This window comes from Drosophila kikkawai, chromosome 2L (genome assembly GCF_030179895.1).
Source record: "Drosophila kikkawai strain 14028-0561.14 chromosome 2L, DkikHiC1v2, whole genome shotgun sequence".
Taxonomy (NCBI): Eukaryota; Metazoa; Arthropoda; class Insecta; order Diptera; family Drosophilidae; genus Drosophila; species Drosophila kikkawai.
The window spans coordinates 9,304,393-9,326,767 of record NC_091728.1 but is presented as its reverse complement, the minus strand read 5'-3'; the positions used below and the strand labels follow the sequence as shown (position 1 = coordinate 9,326,767).

Below are 22,375 nucleotides of genomic sequence, written 5' to 3'. Positions count from 1 at the left end.
ATTGCGAAAAGTAGACAGCATCTGTTGCATAGCCAACGGAAAATTCCAAGGAAAACAAAAACTTTTTCGGGGACTTAAAGTCGTGGAAATTGCCACCGCAACTGCGAGTTGACGTTAAGTAATTTGCTGCGGCTTCTTCGTCTGCCGAAAGTTTTTCTGCCAGCTGGCCAGCGTGTAATTGCAATTATTGTGTTAGTCAAATACGCATTCGCAATACGAAAAAGAAGTTTAATTTGTACTCTGATTTTTCATGGGGATTGCTATCGCTATCGCTCTGCCTTATTGATATGCAAAAAATTCCTGCTGACCATTCAATAAACTTTAATTTATGGAACGACTTTTGTTGTGTCATGTAATTTGCGGAAATTACTTTTGACATGCTTGCTTGCCGGGATCCGTCGTTTCCGGTCATTGCAGATGGCTGATTGTAAGACTTAATTAATTTTATTTCCGTGCGATGCCATCAATATTTAAGGGCAATGTTGTCCTTTGATTAAACTTTTAATTGGCATAAGAAAATTGCATGTTAAAGGAAAACAAATTGATTGATCTATACAAATATTTAATTTCAGAAAATAAATGTAAGTTAAAGTAATAAATAAATCTTTAAATAAGAAAAGGCTTTATATAACTGATATTTTCGTTTGCTCGTTGCTCGTTTTAATAACTATATATTTAGCTATATTTTTTAAAAAGCATTAAACTTCACAAAAGAGTATTAATTCCATGCAATAAAGCTCCAAACTTTAATTTACTTAGCCTGGTTGTTAAACAACTACTCAAACCTTAAGCTCAAGTGTTTCGCCCTTGGTTTCGCACACACCAGCACCGTGGGTGAGGGAATTCTGCGGTATACTTACATATCAGAGTGCCCAGGCAGAGTGCCAAGGCGACTATAAAATCACGCGACGGCGTCAATACCCCGGAGGCCAATAACTCCAGTTCGCAGTGCATGCCGGTGAAGCCCATGGGGCAGTGGCACTCGTACTTCTTGGGCGGATGATGATCGCGACAGCGGCCCCCGTTGCGGCACGGGAACTGGAGGCACTCGTTGTCGTTCACACAGGTGCTGCCGGAGCTTCTGTAGCCCGCCGGACAGCTGCACCCAGGCGTATACGTAATGTCCCGAAAAGTAACGTTACGTATACGAGTGGTTGTACGAGATGTTCGTTTAAGTGCATGTCGGATGTACGGGTGTTTGTGTGTGTGTTGGAGTGTTGAAAAAATAAAAGAAATTATTTAAAATTTGTTTTCATCATGCAAGTGTGTGGAGGTGAATGTGGATGTGAGTGTGGCTCTTGTAAAATTTGTTACACTGAGAAAATTGGTTTCCCAAATCAAGAATGTAATTCGTTTTGAAATATTAAATTAATAAAATGTACAAAGCTCGCGAAACAGTTTATCGTGTAATTATTATTCAATTTCGAACTATTTAAGAAAATGTTAAAAACGTCGAATGGTATTTAAGAAGTGACTATCGATTTGAGTTCTTTTCTCAGTGTTTACTTGCTTCGCTTTCTTCGTTTGCATAGTTATGAGTCTGGAATATTTTCCAATCCCCTCAACCCCTTATAGTGTGAAAAACTGTCAAAAAGTCCTTTTAAACGTTCGTTGCAACTTTACCATTTTTTTCTATTTTTCGTTGTAGTTATTATTTTACGCTCTGTGACTTTTTAGTTTCGGTTTCGGTCGTGTGACAAACTTTTTGCATTTGCATTGCGCAAACAGTCAACGTCCCCTCATCGAATTTTCTTTTTCTAGCACGCATCTTAAGTGCTGTTTTGCACAATTTTTGTTGTATTTCATTTTTTGCTTTTATGATTATTATGCAACTATTTGTTTTTGTTCTTGGTCGGAATTGAATAAAGTTTTTTATCCTCCTGCATTCTTGGGCTAAGTTGATTTTCATTTTATTTTGTCGCACTTTTCATGACTATTTCTTTTTGCCCCTCGTCCCTAAGTTTGTTTTGATTAGTTTTGGGTAACGCACTCGCCCTCGTCCTTGACTTGGGGAATAAAAATCTTTTCAATGTCTGTTGACTTTGCACATTGAGGTGTGAAATGGCAATGAGAAATATCTATGATTTAAGACTTAGTATTTGCTAAAACTGTCTGCCTCGATTTATTTAAATTTTATTTTAAGAAAAAAATTGAATTTATTTCATGAGCAGACTTGAGGCACTTTTGATATATTGACGGTTATTGGCAAATTCTTTGGCCTGACCATTGAATCCTCGCAGCAGGAATGCACGAAAAAAGTGCAAACAACTTGAGAAGAAGGAGGATAAAGTAAATACCTCAAAAGCAGGAAAAAACTTTCACACTAAATCAGAGCTGGTCGGACAGTTGAATAGCGATCCCTTTTCCCCGTTGGCTGCCTTTCTCCGCCTTCGATTGCTCCCCAGTGCGTTGTTAAGACCCATCAGAAGTGAGTGAGTGAGGTACTTGATAATTTTAGCTGAAATTTTCTACTTTTTTTCCCGTTCGTCTATGAAGTTTGCCATATTTTACGTCATTAAGTTTTAGTCCGAGTGGACTCGGGTGCACGAAACAATTTCCGAGCCAACTTTTAAATGTTGTGCAAAGGTGGCTTTGAATGGAGTCAGGACTGTAAGCCAGGGACTGGCGTTTTTCTGGCTGTTTACACACATACCCGGCATTTAACTTGAACAGTTAAGCCAAAAAAAAAAAAAAAAAAAAAAAATGCAGAAGCAGAAACGTAGTAAATCCTCACGAGGCAATGCCCAAAATGCAACTGGCAGCTTCTTAGTGCCACTTTCCAACCTGCTTCTTTGAGCTGTCTGAGCTTCCTGTCTGTATTTCCCCTTTTCCGTTTTTTATTCGCTCGGTTTGGGTGGATTTAGTGCATCGTGATTTCTCGAAATGCCAAAGCTAACAACTGCAATTGCTCTTCCTCCTGGTCTTGTCTCCTCACGGGCAACCTGTATCTTTGACTGCACATTTGTTAACTTACCTGAAGGGCATTTCAGGTCTTGTTCTTTGTCTTGGCTGAGTGCAATGTGAAATGTGGGGAGTTGATAAAAGTATGGCCAAAAAACTAAGTGGAATGCATGTATCACAGGGTCGGAGTCCGGGGAAAATCCCCGGCAAGAAGCTTAAGTTTTCATTTAGGACACACAACTAATTAAATATTCCACTATATATATGGGTACATACCTTCGTTTGAATAGATATAAAATATTTACAGACACACACACACATTGAATAATATTATAAACTTGTACATTGAGTGAAAGGCTGAACGGAAAATGTGCCAAAAACAAATATTGAATATGAATGGAGATGAAATCATAGGATGATGAATATGGAAATGCCTTTTTGGGTGGAATATAGTCACAGGGCAATGGAAGCCGAGTGCCAAACATATGTTTTCATTAAAGATGAACTCGGTGAGCCGTGATTTAGATGCCGAATGATTGGATTTGGTAAATATGATATGATTGGTTATGATAAAATAAAAGCAAAGTGCACAGGCTGAGAGCCATTGAACATGTCGGATTGATGGGGAAAATGAAATGGAATTTGTCGAATGAAACGCACGAAATTGATTTGATGATGATTGCAACCAGCTAATAAAGTTCGAATAAAGTTACAACATAGACAGACACTAAGGGCTAGGCATTCGCTAGAGCACTAGTTGCTTAATTAAAACTACGAGTTGTTGCTGCACATTCGGAGGGAATTAATTATGTTTTCTCTCATGTTGAGGGACTCTGGTTGGATGCTCACTCAGAATGATCAGAAGGCAGACCAGTATCGCCGCCAGGGCGCCCATGCTGAGCTTCAATGTCTGACCCTCCTGCACCAGCTCACAGTTCTCGCCCCAGAAACCGTCGGGACATATGCATCGATACCGTAGGCGGGGCTCGAGGTTAATGCAAGTGGCACCGTTCATGCAGGGCATATCGAGGCACTCGTTGCGATCCATACAGCCCTTGGAATCGGGCGACATAATGCGTCCTTCGCCGCAACTATATCGTATTTTATTTATAGAGTAAGTTACTTGAGTAATAGTAGGAGCAAATGGCAACAAAAAGTGGGCTAAACGAAAAGGCAAATATCGAATGGATGTTCCAATTGTAAAATGATTTGTCTGCAGATTCGAGGCAGGTCCAAGTTATGTCAGGGCTTCGATGGAGGTAAAATCTTAATACTACTTTACAGATCTCTAATTCACTTTTGCAATGATTTTAAATGCTTTCAAGGCTTAGTACGTTTTCGTAAGAGATTAATTAAGAGTATTATCAACCTTTTAGCACTGCTTTACCTTGCCTGATTTATCTCCCTTCAACTAAATTGGCAAATGGAAAAAGCTTAAAGCCAACGACGTTGTGTTAGGAAAGTATGTGTGTGTTTAACAAAGATAAGCATAGAAGTACCTGTGCCAAGCTAGTTACAATTTCTTGTTCGTTTTGTGTAATGAAACAAAAGCGTGAATATGTACAAAGACCATTACAAGCCGGACAAATGCTCTTTGCGCCGGGAACTCGAAGCTGGAATCACGAATCTCGAATCTCGAATCACAGCTCCCGGGATCGACTTTGGCCCGAAGTCAAAGCGAAATCGGAAACGTAAGCCTAAGCCGATTGATTTGTCACGCAACGTTTAGTGCCAATCACTAGCTGACTGTGTGCCGCGTGTGTGAATGAAGTGTGTGTGTGTGATGTGGGAGTGTGACTGCGATTCATCGGTAGGACCTCCTTTGACGGACGGTCAACAGGCCTTTTGCCCAACTCTCCCCCTTTTTTTTTGTGAGCTCTGCCCTTAATTGATTAAGCCTATCAAATGTTAGCTCTGCTTGCTTATCAAAAGCCGGTGATTTGTTTTCTGGTTCCCTTTTATGTGGTATTGGTTTTACTTTGTGGATTTTTCGGGGCTCTTTTATCGCCACACATGGCTTATGGGTACATTTTGGATAAACTCTTTTTCCTTTTCCCCTTTTTATTTGGGTTGGTCGAGTACAGTCCGAATGGTCAATTTATTTGAATGGTTTTAATTTTTTTCGTTTGGTAATTTTTCATTTTGTTTGATGAGAAACGAAAAGCAATGGGTTAAGGCCTAAGAATGTATTTGGGAGGGGGAGGGTGATGGTGATGAGGAAACTTACGTGCACTCGTAGACGTTCCACAGATCCACGCACTCGAATGGATCTGGGCAGATCACATTCGAACAGGGTTTGTTCGAGGGACAGCCCTTCTCCAGGTTCCTGGCCATGGTGGCCTGACCCCACTGGGTGCCGTTCATAGCCGGTGGAAGCGGCAGGTGCTTGCCCTCCAGGCTGAGGAGAGAGAAATAGAGTTTTAAAATATATTAATGGAAATATAAAACTAAATGGAAAAGTAAAACATTATTTAAAAAAATATTCAAAAGACACTTACCGTATATCATCGAGACAGCTCTTTTGGTAATCGGCGTAGACCTCAAAGGTCCTCACTCCCGTGTACTCAGCCTTGCCGCCGGCGTAAACGCCTTCCTGTTTGTCCACCAGCAGCCACTGATGGCCGACAAACTCGAAGGTTTCGTTGTATCGTCGACCCTCGCCTCCGTCCAGTTCCAGGGTAGCAGCTGAGCCGTATCGATTAACCCTCACCACATGCCATTGGCCATCGTTGACGACGATGGCATTCAGCCAGAGATCCTTCTCCTCGGTGCGCAGCGAGTTCAGATTGTAGCGGAAGTGCAGGTGTCCGTCCTTGATCTCCAGGATTCCGTATTCCCTGTTGTGCTGGTCACTAACCCGGAAAAGTTCGCCATACTCCTCTCTCGTGCGGAATCTTAGCTGGACCTGAGTGCTGAAGCGATCCGGCTCAAAACTGAGGGCATACTTGACATAACTCTGGGCCTTGAAGGTGGTCGGAATGGTGGGGATATTGCAGGCAGGACCGGTCCATCCGGGTCGGCAGTGGCAGCGTGCCTCAGATAGGGAACCCACACAGTTGCCATGCTCCCAGCAGCGAGCTGTGGTCTCGGTTTGGGCACATACCTCCTCGGTTTGCGGGCATCCCGCCACACTGTTCCTAGAGAGTCCCGGGTGTGCGAGATCGTAGAGCTTGGAGTTGTGGACCAGGTTGCGGATGCATCCATCAAAGCCCTTGGCCGTTGGCATGTAGTGCCAGAAGTAGAGGCTCTGATCGAACTGCTCGCGATAAAGTCCGCCGACCTGCAGGGGCGCATTCACATTCAGATACTCGCTGAACGGCGGGATTTGTCCTCTCGCCTGGCAGGACATATCATCGAATTCCGGCGGTGTGCCGTCTTCCATTTCGGCAATCTCAGCCGATTTGCAAAAGTCCACAACCATGCGAATGTTTTCCGTGTCCCAGAACAGATCGATTCTGTGCCATTCGCCGTCATCCAAGGTCTTCTTGGTCTTCACTCTCAGCTCCAGAGTTCCCGAGCCGAAATCGATCAGAAGTCTCGGGTAGCCTCGCTCCAGTTCCAGAGCAATGAAGTCGGATATGAGCATCTCATCCCGCTCTGGGGGTACAATCGGTCCATTGTAAATGATCAAGCCGTCGGGCTTTCGGGTAATAAATTCCAGGCTCAAATGGGATTCATCGCACATTTCTAGTGGAGGATACCAGGCCCATCCGTTTCCGCGGAAGCTGCGCGTTGTCTGCTGACACCTGGGACCCGTGTAGCCCAAAGGACACGAGCAGTGAGGACCGAATCTGGTGTCCATGCAGCGTCCTCCATTGTGGCACGGCGTTGTCCTGCAGGACTCAGCCTTGGTGAAGTTTCGAGCACCACAAGTACAGTCGGCAATGGTGTCCACGCGCACGCCCACCAAGGCGGTCTTGTTGGCATTGACCATATAGGGAAGGGGACTGATCTCCAGGGCATTGGTGCAGCTGCCCTCGCACATCTGGTTCTCATACAGGCACTCATCGATGCCCACCATGGTGATGTTGATGCCCACATCCTTCTCAATCTCCTCGCGATGCATCAGGACGATACCGTTGAGCCTCACAGGCTTGTAGTAGGGAGAGCCGTGGGCAGAGAATCTGACATCTGTGAGCGGGGGATGTCTCCTCTTCAACTGCACACTGAATATATCCACATTCTCCCTTTCGGTATTGAGTAAATCGGCCAGCTTGTCCCTAAAACGATCCATTTTTGAGCGACTCATACTCTGAGTCCTGTAGTTCCACACGCGAATAAAGTCCTCATCGGATATTCCCGACAACCGGACGGATCCCGAGTTAATCACCGCTTCGTGGGGAATTTCCCTGACCGTAACCGTGACATTTGCCGGAATATCGGTTTGAGTGTGCTTGCGATCGTAGACCTTGAACCTGAGGTGGTAGCGCCCCTCGCGAGTTCCTGCTCGCATGGTGACCATGCCGGAGTCTTCATCCAGTTTGAATCTGGGATGCTCCATGGCCTCCCAGTAGAACTTCTTGTCGGGCAGATCCCAATCGTCCAAGTCGTAGACATACACTCGACCGATAGGCGTATCTGGCGATTGTCCTTGGTAGTTGTAAACGAAGATGTCCTTGGATCCGGGCTGCATTTTGTTGTCATTGACATCGCCAATGATGACGGTCAGTGTGCTCGTGCCAGTCATAGCCGGTGAGCCGTGGTCCTTGATCACAATGGGAATCATGTACTCCTTTTGCTGCTCGCGATCGAAGGAGCGAAGGGAGGAAATGACAGCCATGCCGTCACCGTTGGCACCCTCTGTGAATTGGGAGGAAAAATAAGGTAAGAAGGGATAATTAATAAAAAGAAAAATAAGAGCATACAATCAAGGAACAACATAAATTGATTAGATTAAGCTAAGACTAAAAGTAAAGAGAAGCTTCTCTGTTTAAAGTTCCCATTAAAGACTGACTTCTAGATAATCCCCGAAATGTAGCATCTGCCTACAGGTGAATAAACTACAAACTGTTGGGCGAATAACTGCCAAAAGTCCTGCACAAATCCACTTGCTACTCGGAGCTTCAAAGGCATTTGCCAGTTAGCCGTAAGCCCCGACATCTAACCAACCCAATGCACTAAGCCCTTTTATTAGCCAGCACGTTTTCCACCTGATTGCAGATGCAACTTTTGCAATAGCCCATTTGTTGTAATTACGCCTTTGAGCCAACAAGTGTTAAGTCCGTATTCGGACCGCTCGCATGGAATGGAAACTACAACTGCCCCAGGAAAATGGGGAGGTGGAACTCCCAGGAGCGGAGCGAGAACGCACATTTGAAATGTATTTTTAAAGACACTCCATGGTGTGTTTTTAGGCAAATTGTATGCAAATACGAGTCTGGAAAAGCCTGCTCTGCCCTCGCCCCAAAGTTTGCATAAAGTCACAGGCTATCTGGAAATTCTGCCCCAACTTGTAGCCTCACCCGTTTCCCAGCTGGGGCATCAAAATTGGATTGCCACCCACACAAATTGTGACTGCTGCTACTCGGGCACTTCTTCCACTTTTTTCTTGGCTTTTCCTCACCCAAAAAATGCGAAGGGTACTGCGATGCATATGTAGTTGGGATTTTGAGGCAGACTCCCCGTGGCTGGGGGTAATTTAATTGAAAACTTGTGCATTTGCCATTTTATTTTTCGCCCAGGTGGGCGACGAGTGTGTGTATCTGTGCCTTGCTTTTATTATTTAAATTTTCATGTGCGATGCGGTCTGCTGTTTCCGTTCTATGGCCAAAGATTCCTGGCTATTCATTTCGGGCATCCTCTCTCCATTCTTTTTATTTTCAGGGAGCGAGGTAATTGCATTTTTATGCTATTGTTAGCAGTCAGCGACACTGGCCCTCTCAACCCTCGATATTTGGCCAAGAAAATTTCGATACAAGCTCGGAAAGGGTTGCAAAAATGAAAATGTTGCGCTGCTGGTGCATTGTTTAAGCTTTGACCCAAATATTGGGCAAACTTTTCCATTCCAGCAAAGTTTCTGGTCAGCTCGCAACTATTTTTCGATCCCTGTAACCTCTTCGAGTTGAGTATGTGCAGCAATTTGCAAATAATTGGTTAGTGTATGGAAACCAGACTGCCAAATCGAAGGGCAAATAGCCAAAAGTTCCTAAGCAGTGATTAAATTAACATTGAATAACTATTTTTAAATTAGTTATGCAAGTTTTTCGGTTAGTAAACTGAAACTATAACTTATATTTAATCTTCTTGTATTTTAAACCACATTATGTGGTGTATTTTATTATAATCTTTGGCGCTTAAACTATTTTCCTTAATAAAATAAGACCCAAGGAAATAAGTAAAATTGTACTCACTCTGATCCTGTTCCACCTTGAAGGAAGCACGGATAATATCATCGGCACTGGGATCCAAGCGGAACTGGAAGGGCGGGCCATTGCTCTTGGAGCGATCATCATCGTCGGTGGCCAGAATCTCGACCACTTTACGTGGCGGCACATGTTCCGGCAGCACGGGCCTGTAGTCCTTAAGGAACTTGGGGGCATTGTCATTGATGTCCTGCACGATGACGGTGAGCGTGGCTGTGGCGGTTTTTGGTGGAGAACCATCGTCAATAGCCAGGATCTTGACCTGATGACGGGGCACAACTTCGCGGTCCAGGGAGCGCTGAATGGTCACCGATCCGTTCTGATTAATGGCAAACTGACGCTGGCGATCCGAGGAGCGGTCGATGGAGTAGGACACCTTACTCTTGCCACCCTGATCCGGATCGGTGGCCTTGAACTTTTCAAGTTCAGTGCCCACCTTGGTGTCCTCGAAAACGGACACCTCCACGTTGGCTCTCTCGAAGTGGGGCTTATTGTCATTGATGTCCCTCAGTTTGACGACAACCCAGGAGTAGGCCACGTGGTACTTGTCGTTGTCGTTATCCTCGCCCTTGTCATTGACTTGGATGCGGAAACGGAAACCGTTGCTCTGGAGCTGATCCTCGTAGTCCAAGGGCTGGACGATTTTTAGGGAGCCTGTACCATCGTTATTCCGCACCATGGTAAACTTATCGGCGCCATAGCCGCTGTTATCGATGACCTTGTACTGGAACTTGTTCGTTTCGTCCTCGTCGTGAACGGTCACCGTTAAAATAGGCATTTCCGGCAGGGCAGTGCCATCCGTTTCGTCCACTTCCGTGAACCATTCATCCTTTGTGAACTGCGGCGGCATATCGTTGATATCCTTGACTCTTATCGAGGCCGTCCCCGTCCCCTTTAACCCCCCGCCATCCATCGCAACGACTTGTATGGAATAATCCGGTGTCCTCTCGCGATCCAAGCAGCAGACGGCGGTCTTTATCACACCCGTATCGGGTTCAATTTCGAAAATCGGCGAACCCGTCTCCTCCTCAATCACATTCTTTTCGATGGAGTAGACCAGACGGGCGTTGGAGCCCTCGTTGGGATCGTCGTAGTCCACGGCGGTCATGGTCATCACAACCATGCCGGCGGTGCCGTTCTCCGTCACGTTGCCAAAGTACACGCCCTGCGGGAAAATGGGGGCATTATCGTTGATGTCCTTCAGATTGACCTGGACGTCTGCATATCCCACGAGGCCCTCGCCGCCCTCGTCCTGGGCAAAGACAGTGAAGCGCCACTGGGGCCGACCGTTCGGTTGATCGCGATCCAGCGGCTATAAAGGCGAAAAAATGTAGGAAAAATAAGAGTGTGAGTGGGCTTGAGTGTAAAACGCTGTTGTTATGGGTTAATATGCACGAGGGCATTGTGTAATTTTAGCTGTCATAAACGCAAAACCGATTAACATCTGGGATGGGGAGAAAAAACATTGTTGTTGCTGGGGCACCTCTTTAACCCATGAAATTATCCTGCTTTCATACAAAGGGGAAGCTGGGGAAGCCCCAACCCGAAGCCTGTCCCTGATGTTGATTGTGACTTTGATATGCATTCATCGCAGCCTGAGTGATGTGTTGCTCCCACCTGTGCACCCTTAACACACCCACACCCCCTATCCAATTCGTTAACCCCACACGTATGCAAATAATAAAAAGCGCAAAAAAAAAAAAGGGAAAAGAAAAACGATTTTAATCAGTACTTTGTATCTGTTGGCGGCTGCTGGCAACCCTTGGATAATGCCCCCAAACCCTTGTTAGGTGGCCGCCGGCGCCCCTTAACCCTCGCAGACATGTGACAGCCCCAGCAGACTGACAACAAGAGCAGCTTTTCATGGCGCTGACATTGGGTTTGTCGTAAAAAATCGTGTACGAGGCGACAACAACAAAAGAATTGTATGTAGAATTATTACGAGTGATGGATTACACCTCAGGTTACTCAGTAAACCAAAGTGTCACCGACTAATACCCTTAACATAAATTTTGTGTTAGTTTTTTGGAAATGGATTACGTTATAGCCAAACTAAATTGCTAACAAATTCTAAACTTTAAAGTACGATTTCTCCAATGTTCCAAACCCCCTCCCACCTGCTTTACATTCCCAAAAAATATACCCATCTACAGAGAAATACTCCCAAACATACCCATTATGTTGGGAATAAAAGAAAAATATGTACACATAACCCCTGTGTCGTCATCGCTTTAATTTGCATGACAAATTTGCCAACATTGTTATGACATATTCAATTTAAGGGATTAGTTGTGAGTGGGTCACGGTCCGTGGTTCCACCAACAACAGCAAAAAAATAATAATAAATAAAAACGGTACAGCTGTTTGTTATCCCTTATCAAGTCCTCATCCCACCTAGCCTCCCATTTTAAGTGGAAAGTCGGAAAATAAAATTATATCCGTGGGAAGAGAGGATAGTCGTCTATGGACTAAAAATGGCTAAATTGTGCGGCCCAAATGTTTTCGCTCTATACGAGTGGCATGCACACATATTATTTTTATTTGAGCTGGACGCATGGGAATTTCATTTAATTTGGCTTTGGAGTTTTCGGGGCTACACACATTTTTCGCTGTTGGTGAGAGAGTTAAGTGAAAATTTCGACCCGCATGCGTCAGGGGATTTTCAATTGTGATTTTGTAATTAGTTTTAATTTACTCTTGAATCGACGCTATTGTGGATGCTTTTATAGTGCATTTTAAATAGCATATTCAAATGTAATGTAAAGCCCCATTAAAGGTAAGCTTTTACACTTATTTGGCAATTCCTTTGATTTTAAATTCCAAAGAAATCACAGGACCTTGAGGCAAATCAGTCACTTTTCGCCGGTGAAAGTTTCTTTGGCGATTCTCATTTATAAAATTTTATTTAATAGCTGCACCGGGAGGCCATGTCCGTCAACTGCCATTTAAATGTTAAATAATGAGCACGTAGGCTGTTTCGCACGTTGGCATTTTGTCGGGATTGGGATTGATTCGCGGCGGGCTTAAGTGCACATTGATGGGGCTTAATCAGCGAGAGCATATTTCGAAAATTCGCCATTATTTTCAGTTTCTGTCCAGCTGCGGCCTTGGCCAGCATGGATTTTAAAATACCGCATTCCATTTATTTATTTACGGACGGACGCAAGTGTTTTTCCGCGCGCTCACGCCCATTGGCAATTTGTTAATGCTTAAATTGTGGCATTGTTTTCGCCTATGACTTACCTTTAATACGAATATTTCGCCGGTGGTGCGGTTGATGTCGAACTTGCTATTGGCCGGATTATCTGGATCAATGCCTTGGCCCGTGAGGAAGTACACGATGTTCTGGGGACGGTCCTTGTCGCCATCTGTGGCCGTAACCTGTTCATCCACAGCGGCGAATAAATACAGATTTTTATTATTTACGGTCGGGCATGTCAGTACAAAAAAAGGTTAAAAATCAAATTAAATAAACGAACAAAAAAGCAGCATTAAATCGTAGAGAAATAAAGCAAACATACCATGCACTACCGCACAAAGACAATGAGCAGGAAGAAAAAGTTATTGTAAACATAAAAACTATTCCATACTTTTGTTAGTTTATACGTCCATATTTATTAAGCATATTTTTTCACATTTCCAATAATACTAGTCAGTGGTATTTACTCCGTTTAATTACCATTTGGCTTTTTACAATTTTTTATAATTTTTTCTGCTTAATAGAAAACCAAATGTTATTTTTCGATGGATTATGATTTATTCACCAAATACTGACGGGTATTGGTTTGGCCATTGAAAAAACACTTTTGTTAGAATTGAGTGAAAACACAAAATCAGTGGTAAATAAAATAATATTTGCTAACGGTTAGTAAAGTGTAAATAAAAACAAAGCTTGAGTGCTGACAGATTGAATTTAATTCCCTTTGTTGGCCTTAAGCTCTGTCCACGTTCATTTTAATTAAATTAGTTGGGGGTCAGTTAGCCACAAGTAAAACACAATAAACCACAGCAGAAAATCTGGGCGGCGGATCGGGTTTAACCGTGCAAATGTGTGGCATTAATACTTAAAGAGCATATTGAATTTAATTAGCAGCTTTTGGTAGTAAACAACAGAAAGGGGTTAATGGAAAAATTGAAATACGAAATGCGAAAAGTCTGCACAATATTTACGCAGGCAATTAAAGGCCGCAGGGATCTGTTTAATTTTACATTTGGTTTATTTCTGTGAGCCTCCCTGATTGAACCGGAAAAAATGAAATACAATAGTTTAATATTTGGTTGTTAGTGAAATCCTACAACATTATTGAAGGACCGTGATGACCGGTGGAAGTCCCCTTTTAGTTCACAAAATTACTGCAGTTAAATATACTGAAACATTACGTCGAAACACACTCCGATTATTCATAATGTTTACGTTTTGTTATAACTGGTGTATACAAAGTTTACATGTGAAATGAAATTGAATGAGATTTTGTGTCGCTCGGTTGTTGGGTTAAATTAATTGTTAACGAGAGAGGAGGGCCAGCTGCTTTGTTTGCCATATGCCATATGCTATTATGTACAGGACTGAGATGTGGTAAATAATATAGCCATAGCGACCTGCATGATGGTAAAGGGCGTGTCGGTCATTCCCTCGTCGAAGGTTCGCTCGTAGGACGTCTGAGGGAACTGCGGCGGCAGATCGTTGACGTCGCGCACATTTATGACGATTGTTGTTTGATTTTCATTCAAACTGTCCGAGGCAACCAATTTCAGTTCGTACTTTATGCAAACATTAAATAAAATATATGGCCAACGCAAAAATTGGTGAGGGGGAGAAAACAAAAAGAGTGAAAAATAACAAAATTAAACAATAAATTTAAAATGCTCATAAATTACAACAAGGGTAACGTAAAACTATGTGTTTTTTGTTTCAACAAAAAATATAAGCTAGCGTAATAATTTACACATGTCCAAGATGGTCTCTATTATCTATATTGTTTTACTGAACTATCTAGGCCTTGGCTTGGCAGCTGAATTTGCATTTTCCATATTCAATCGCACGCTGTTTACTCATTAAAATGCAATAATTTAATCGACTTATTCAATTATGCATTACAAGCTGCGTAGTAATTTTAAGCATGATAATCGACATATTTCCAAGTCATCCTGCGATTAAAATACATTTTTTACAGCTCTCCACGTTGCGTGCTTAATGATAAATCAATATTATTGCAGAAAAATGTTTCCAGCGACCGCAATTTAAATGCTTTGCCAATTATATACGACTCCGCGTCTGTGTGTGTGTGGGTGTGTGCTTTCTGTAAATAAATTTTATACTTTTTCGAGCCCGCATTTTACAACATTTGTCCACTCTAGAGTGGATAGCATTTTTTAATTGTTCAATTACTTTTCGTCATTTTTTTTCAGCAGCCTTAAATCAAACGTAAGCGGGGAATGAGGCATGCAAATGGCTTTAAAAATTTATGTTGCATTCGCTATACTTAAAAACATGTATAGTATTGGGTTTTTTGATTGTAGGTTTGCTCAAAAAACATAGCACATACAAAAACAGGTATTGCAAGGTCCATTAATATTGCACGCCAGTAAATGCTTTTAATATGTCAACAATTTATTGAGTGGCTGAAGGAGACAGGCAAAAAATATGCAACACTCTGGGCATGTGGGCAATTGAAATAAATATAAATATTTGTCAGGACACCCGAAGGGAAAATAAAATCCAAATGATAAATTCCGAAATCATGAGAGAGTCCGATAAATAGTTCGCCGAACATTTCACTCTAAAATTCTATTTGTGTTTTGGCTTTTTGTGCAATAAAATGCTGTGGCTCAGGCAGAGTTTGTAGGGGGGCATTGGGTGGAAAACTTCAAAACAAAAACTCATCACATGCAATAAAATCTAGGGAAACATAAAACGTTGTTTCGACTTTGTGCCTCATATACAAACAATAACAGCGCAATGAAAACTCTACCAGAAACACAGAACAAATCAAAAGTTGTGAACTAAGTTTTCTATCCATTTCATTTTCATTCATTGACCTGCAAGACGCGTTTGGGCAAATTGCGATCGTCCTCTTCGGTAATCTGGGTGCGATAAGTGGGTCGCTCGAACACGGGGGGATTATCATTCACATCCTTGACATGGATAATCACAGTGGTGTAGTTCTCCTTCAAGTTATCGGAAGCGGCCAAGCGCAGCTCATACTGAACGGGGTGGGAATTTGCAAATAAAGTTAGACATTAACAACTACTACTATTCCTTTTCGATGTCTAATTTCAAATATTTTCATACATTTCTAAAAGTTTATAGTATTTTGTCTGAGAAATTTATCAATTAATTAGCTCGTTCTGGTATCCTTTCTGTGCTACACTCACTCCTTCCCATGACTGACTTTCTGCATTTATTACAAATTCTAAATTACATGAACTATTTGCATGGGCCTTGGCGGAAAGTTCTCCCAGCCACATTTCAATTAAAGTCACGAGAATGGCACGACTTTATTGTTCGAATTGTTCGAATTGCAATTCAATTAATGGTTCGCCAGGATTTCTCTATCCCTTCTCCCTGGCTTTGGTATTTGACTTCTTGACCGCAGCGCATGTTCAGAAACTTGTTTGAACTTTTAAATATTTAAGTGGCCCCGCGGAGCGTGTAAATTGAAATTCAAAAGGAGACGGAAACCTGTCAGCGAGTTTCTTAATGAATTTTATAGTTGGCCAAGGAGAAGGGAAGCTCCTCGCAAAGTGGCTGAACTTCAAGCTTTAAAAATTGTGTAATTTCTTTCTGGAGTTTGCAACTTTATAATCCCTGTTGTCCCCTATGTATTCTCAGCTTTCCAATGACATAAACAAATCTCACAGTTGACTAAGCCCGCAACGCTTATGTCATAAATATATCTGCGCTGTGGAAGAACGTTTGTCGATTACAGAGGACTCCTCTACGGGTTTCCACTTTGCATTTTTCATTTTTTGTGTACGCGGTTTTCTTTCTGTTCCGCTTTTTTTTTCACATTTTTCTTTTTTTATTTTTTTACTTACCCTGCGTCGAGTTTCGTAATCTAAAGCGCCAGCTACATAAATGGCACCCGTCATATTTTTAACCGCAAAAGCGCCGCCAATGTTGCCGCTTGTAATTTCATAGCGGATACGTGAGGCTGTGAGGGAGGACCGACCGCAAAAAGAATATTTGGGGAAAAAATTCAGGAAAAAAGGAAGAGAAAGAGAGAAAAATGTGTGTGTAAGATAATAATTGCGGAATTTCTGGGCATATTTTTGGAGGGCCCTCTACTTACACTCGTCGTGATCCTTGGCGGTTACAGTGAGCACTGTGTGCTGAATGTCCTCGTTCTCATCCACTTCGGCTTCGTACAGCGATTTGTCGAAATAGGGCGGATTATCGTTTTTATCGGCGATGCCAATGCGTATGAATTTGGTGACTGTCGGGTAGGAGAAGAGTTTTAGTGGAAGAAAACACACCATTTCGCTCGGTTAAATTTCTCATTTTCAATTTGACACTAGGAGAAAGTCGGTACTTCGTTTTGTCTGCTCAATTATCACGTACTAGACACAATGAGGAAAACTTTTTCACCAGACGGAGCAACAATTTGACGCCTCTTATTGAGGCGACAAACATTTTGTTTGCCTTTTATTTAAGAGCCTACCCTCGTCTTCCTTTCTGTTGTCCTCGGTGTGTGCGTGGGAAACGCGTTTCGCATATTAAGCAGCCCGGGATATTTTGGTTTTCCATTTGATTTTTATTTGCATGTGCGATGATGTAATTTATTTGATATTCATGGATTTTCCATTTGATCACAGGACCTAAGTTGGAGGTAATGCGATTGCGAATGAATTCGAGCGGAATATTATTTTCAGCCCATTTAAACCTCTTGTTTCTCGTGTCTCGGGTACTCAGTCGCATAATTAACTATTATTACCGCTGGTAATGTTGCACAACACCTATTGTGGCTGCCGGAATAGCTTCGAACTCCTCTGAATGAATTTCAAATTGCCCCACAAAGGACCCTCATTCCGCCTGAGTTGAGTCCAAGTACACAGATGATTTAATATGGCAAGTCGGTCAAACACACAGACCGGGGAAAACTGCTCGAAGAACAATGGCCCGGCCGGAGGAAAGTGCAAACAAAGTCACTGACAATAAGACATATCAGAGAGCCGAGATGTCAGGCAGCTAGTAAATTACATATATCATTTATAATTGCGCCAATAACAACAGACAACAAAGACAGTGCGTTTTAATTAAATAAATGCAGAGACCGTCGGACCGCACGAAATCCTGAGGACTACACGCAAATCTAAGGCAGCAGATGTGCCAAGGATGCCGGTTAACAGCCCATATATACAACTTCCCAAGGGTGCAGTGGGAAAAATAAGGCTAACTATCTTAAAAGACTTTAAATTATACCAAAATCTTTATAGGTTTTTATGTATAAAATATATAAATAATAAAATAAGAATTAAGTTTGCTTTTAATTCGAATATAAAAGAAGAATCTGTTTAATAAGAGCACTATGTCTCCCTAAAACCTTACTTAACGCTAAATACTTTGACCCATATATATATAATTAATGTAATTTAATGTACAATGTAATACATTTAATTTTAAGAAGCAACATTCTGCGAAATTTTCTTCAGTTGGAAGACACAAGTGTGTCTGTTTATCAATTTGCTTAGAATTCCTATCCTGAGAAGGACAACACAGGACAACTTTCCCTTGTCCCCAGTGTTGTTTGTGTTTCGGTTTATAATTTTCTTGCCTTGACTGGGAATTATCTGTGTGCAAGAATTATGCACATTTGCTCCTGCAGGTTGACAACTCTCATTGCAAACTGGGCGCACATGGCGTGTGTGTGATAAGTGTGCCACACCCTTTGCACTCGCAGTCCTTCCGCCGTTGAAATTAGCAAATGTTTGAGGCCAATTTTGAATTATATTTATGGCAAAACATTGCTAATTGCCTACTCAGTTGTATTTGGGTTTCCATGTGACGACATTTTAATTAAAACTTGTGCAAAATCCAGCAGCAAGACCGACATTAAATGCAAATCATTTCCAGCATCCTTATTATTAATATTTATGCTTCGCTTAAAGGCCTTGCATTTGCCAGATGAGCATAATCCTTTGGCATACTTTGAATACCCTTTTTTACCAAGGCAATGAGTACTTTTCAGGGATTTTTCAGTGAGATTACAATGCAAATTACTACGATAAGTCATTGGTGCCAAGTCAATAAAAACAAGTAATTGCGAAATCGAAACTTAAGACTTAAATTATGATTCATAAGTGGAGTTTTAAGCCCCGCAAATCCGTTGTCCTTTGTTTATGCAACTCACATTTATAATATTCGTTTCCCTCTTTAATTTTTTCTGGTCGAAATTGTTCATTTTCATTAAATCCTCTCAGCAATTTCTTCCTTGAATTTATTACATAAAAATTCAATTTTTTAATATGCATATGCTGGTGTGTTTGTGTGCTGCGTAGGTGTATGCAATATATATTGAACGCTGATGTTTAAGTTATGAAAATTTCATGTTGCCTCATGTATTTTTGACGCAGATTTTTTCCGCATGCCAGGAGGGACTTTGAGTTCTTCTGGCTCAGATAAATGAAATTTTATGAGCTTTTATTAAGCACACTGCCGGGATGTGTGGTATTTAAAGAGCGCCATAAGCGAAAATACATACATATAATTTATTGAGGAAGTGGCCTACAAAATATTTCGCAATAAAGAATATTCCCCGGCCAAAAACTCAAAAGTTAACCCAATTTGAAAAGCTTTTATCCCTGCGCCCTTATCGGCTTAGGGGGCGAAGAAAGGGGCACAACCCTTGAAATACTTTATCTATTTATCTAACACCAATTTTATTGCATTCCTCTCCCCCGGCAACTAGCCCGAAATCAAATAGAAGATATTCCATTGAGCCTTTGAGCCATCCCATACACTGACATTCAACGAATTTGATGGCGAATTGTGTGTGTGCAATGTTTGGACAGCTGCTGTTGAATCCTTGGGAGGAGACCCCAGGATTCCGGGTCCTTTGTGCGACCATAAAAGCTGACATTGAAGCAATTCGGGTTAACTGCACTCCAGCGGAGTGAACGAGTGGCGAAATCAAAGTCAACTTTATCACTTATTTAGCCCATGGAAAGTGTGTGTCGCCTTTGCTTGCTGCCATGCCAAATAAATAGTGTTCGATATATACATTTTTTCGCCCCCGAAAAGCGGCCACGCTTAGCTGCACAAATGCCACATGCCACGCCCACCACCTACCACCTCAAACCTACCTCCCTCCATACATTTCGAGTGTCATAAATTTATGCGCTATTTTCGCTTGTTCAGGCGTTCCGCCATCCAAACATATTTATATATGTATATGCACTACGTGATGTGGCACAATGTCAAAATCAAAGACGCCATATTTTTCTTCGAGCTTTCCTTAACAGTTTTTCCCCCGCCATTATTCGATTCGCTGCTCCTTGGTGCGGCCAAGTTTATCGTAAAGTTTCGCACTTGAATGAATTTTAACGATATTAAATAGCAAAAGGAAAATAAACAATGGCACATGGCTGGAAATACATTTTTATGCTCCGCAATACCGAAGCTTTAAGTCAATAACTTTTAACTTTTGTTTTCTGAATTTTCAGGGACTTTTATTTAATTTAAATGACATCTTTGGTTTATAATATTTGCAAATTGTGACTTTACTCTTGAATTTTCTTAATTTATTTTTTCATTTACTTCACCCTAGTAACCTTTATTTACGTTGGGTTACTCCTTCGCCATTTCGGTATTTTAAAGGGCAGCATTTCCTCTCCTTTCTTGAGGTAAAAACTAATTGGCCAAGCTGCAGTTTTCCTTTAGCCATTTTATTTTACGACCACCGCTGTTGCACCGCCAACACACACAATGTACGATATATCCTTCTATGAAAGGAAATCACTGACCATCCGCTTGTGTGAGTCGGGGGGGGCTGCCATTAATGGCGCTTAATGGGTTCGGGCCATAAAGACAAGCTAACTGCATGTCCGAAGCTAATGCCGCCGAGAGGAAACTGTGGCATCTAAATTGTTGCAAAAATATTTTATTGCAATTCTTAAACACCCTGCGCGTCGTAAAAACTTGTTCAAATGCATTTTGTCGCTTGGCTGCTGCTGATTTTTTTATGATTGCGGTCGGTTCTTCTCTCAGTCTGGCTGTCTGTCAGTTTTCCTGAATGTCCCTCACTGCCCCTGACTGGCAGCTGTTCCCTGCTGTTCGTCCTTGGTCCTGGATTTTCAAAAAATAATATATATAGGCGAGGCCGACAACAATGTTGCTGCGGTTCATTCGGTTATTTTGTGAGCCCGCCTGTCTGTCTGTGTGATGTGTATATGATTGTCATGTTTGCGGTTACTGAGGTTTTCTCCCATCCAATGAGGTATGTTATTCTGCATGTTCACACTTTCTCCAATTATCACAAGACACTCGATTTTGGGTTGCCCGAAAAAGTTTCCAGGGAGGGCACTTTTTAATTAGTTTAAATGCCAGACACAGCAGCACCCACCAAAAGTCATTAAATTCAATTGACAGCCGAAGGAAGGAACTCCCGCCCCAGGAAAGTCAATAAGAATTTTTGTCACGTCCCTACATTGGCAAATTTATGAACCCAAAATTTGGCAGGGCATTAATTGATAAAAGGGAAGGAATATATATAGGACCCAGGTGGATGATAAATCGTTGAAAGAGTCGCTCCCAGATTGCAAAAAAAAAATAAAAAATAAGAAACCAAATGAAAAGCCCCAAAATATATATAAATATTCTTAAAGAAATTTGAAGAGGAAAGTGAATACTGAACCAGACCCCCGACCTTAATAACATTTTTGGCCCCACAACGATGATGATGTAGGCGACAAAAAGCAAATGAGTTTTCCTGGGGGCTGGCAGTTTGTGGTTTTTGCGGCCAACAAAAAGGGAGAGGGAGAAAGAGAAAGTCGGACAGGAATAAAGATTTCCCCCCTTATCCAGACACTGGAAGATGCAACCGAACAAGGCGCTTGGCTGCATTGTGTTTCAGCCCCAAAAACAGCTGTCATTGCTGATGTTGCTGTTGCTGGGGCCCTTACTATTGTACAATTACCAAATGGCCATAATTCTGGCCTGACCAAAAACTAGAGAGCTCGTTCTTGCACTTGACTTGTTTATGCTGGTCTCGGCCAGGCCGAATTTATGCGGACAACAGTAGCAGCCTTTGCATAATGAATGGCCCAGAAATGGGTTAGTCAGGCGGGCAGCCCTCACAATTACCAGTTGTCGCCACTCGAGCGGGATTCGTTCTTGGCTCTTAGTTCTCAGTTCGCAGTTTTCAGTTTCGGTACGGCAAATTGACTGCCAGAAAACTTCGCTAACTGTCAATGGAGCTAAACGGATATCAGCTGGGAGTGGAATGAATGTACTGGGGAAAATTGTGAGCTGAAGTAAATAAATTGTAACTATAAATTGTGTTTAATAATGGAGACTTTTAAAAATGTAGATGAGCTTTTAATTCCCTCAGAAAATTACATACTTTTACCAGAACATTGAATACATTGCTGAACCTATGACTTAATGGCTAATTTTCTCTCAGTCTTGGGCAAAAGCAGCTCCAAAGTGTCACTAAACTACGTCAAGTGGACAAAGTGCTATATCACCGGAAACTTGCCAGCACACCTGCTGCCTTTTGGGCCAAGGGACGACTAATCATGCTGAAAGGACAGCGGCGGCGGCAAGTTGTGGCCCCGTGTCATAGTTTAAATTATGTGCGAAACTTTGGCACAACTTTTAATAGCATCCACAGCTTGCCAATCGAACGGTGTAAACATGTCGGGCATTTTAGCCCGTTCTCTCTATCACAGCATATGCCCATTGATTGGCTACACTATTCCCCGGAGAAGCCCTGGGAAATCCAGAGGAAATAGTTGGCCGAAATGCGTGCCTCGCATTCAGATGTCCCGAGTACCGAGGTAAATGAGTTTTCCACCGCATCGCAGTGAAGCATTAAATTGTATCTCTCAGCCAGAAACTTTCAGCGCAACTGTCCAGGAATATTCAAGACTTTTCGTCAGGTATTCCGCCCCTG

General features: G+C 42.2%; 1 protein-coding gene across 8 annotated transcripts in view; it reads right to left on the bottom strand.

Annotated features, from left to right (window-relative positions):
* The window catches only part of CadN (neural cadherin), a 111,868-nt gene that overhangs the window by 4,934 nt on the left and 84,559 nt on the right, over positions 1-22,375 (bottom strand). For 2 of the 8 annotated variants that reach the window (XM_041776210.2, XM_041776211.2), the window contains exons 12-19: positions 16,556-16,699; positions 16,302-16,417; positions 15,303-15,467; positions 12,507-12,644; positions 9,252-10,575; positions 5,400-7,701; positions 5,129-5,299; positions 3,751-3,992 (exon numbers count right to left, since the gene is read on the bottom strand). In XM_041776210.2, coding sequence (XP_041632144.1) covers positions 3,751-3,992; positions 5,129-5,299; positions 5,400-7,701; positions 9,252-10,575; positions 12,507-12,644; positions 15,303-15,467; positions 16,302-16,417; positions 16,556-16,699 — 4,602 coding nt within the window. Of the gene's footprint in view, positions 1-860; positions 1,100-3,750; positions 3,993-5,128; positions 5,300-5,399; positions 7,702-9,251; positions 10,576-12,506; positions 12,645-13,862; positions 14,025-15,302; positions 15,468-16,301; positions 16,418-16,555; positions 16,700-22,375 lie in introns of all 8 variants that reach the window. The other 6 variants (XM_041776213.2, XM_041776214.2, XM_041776215.2 and 3 more) reach the window with 3 other exon arrangements.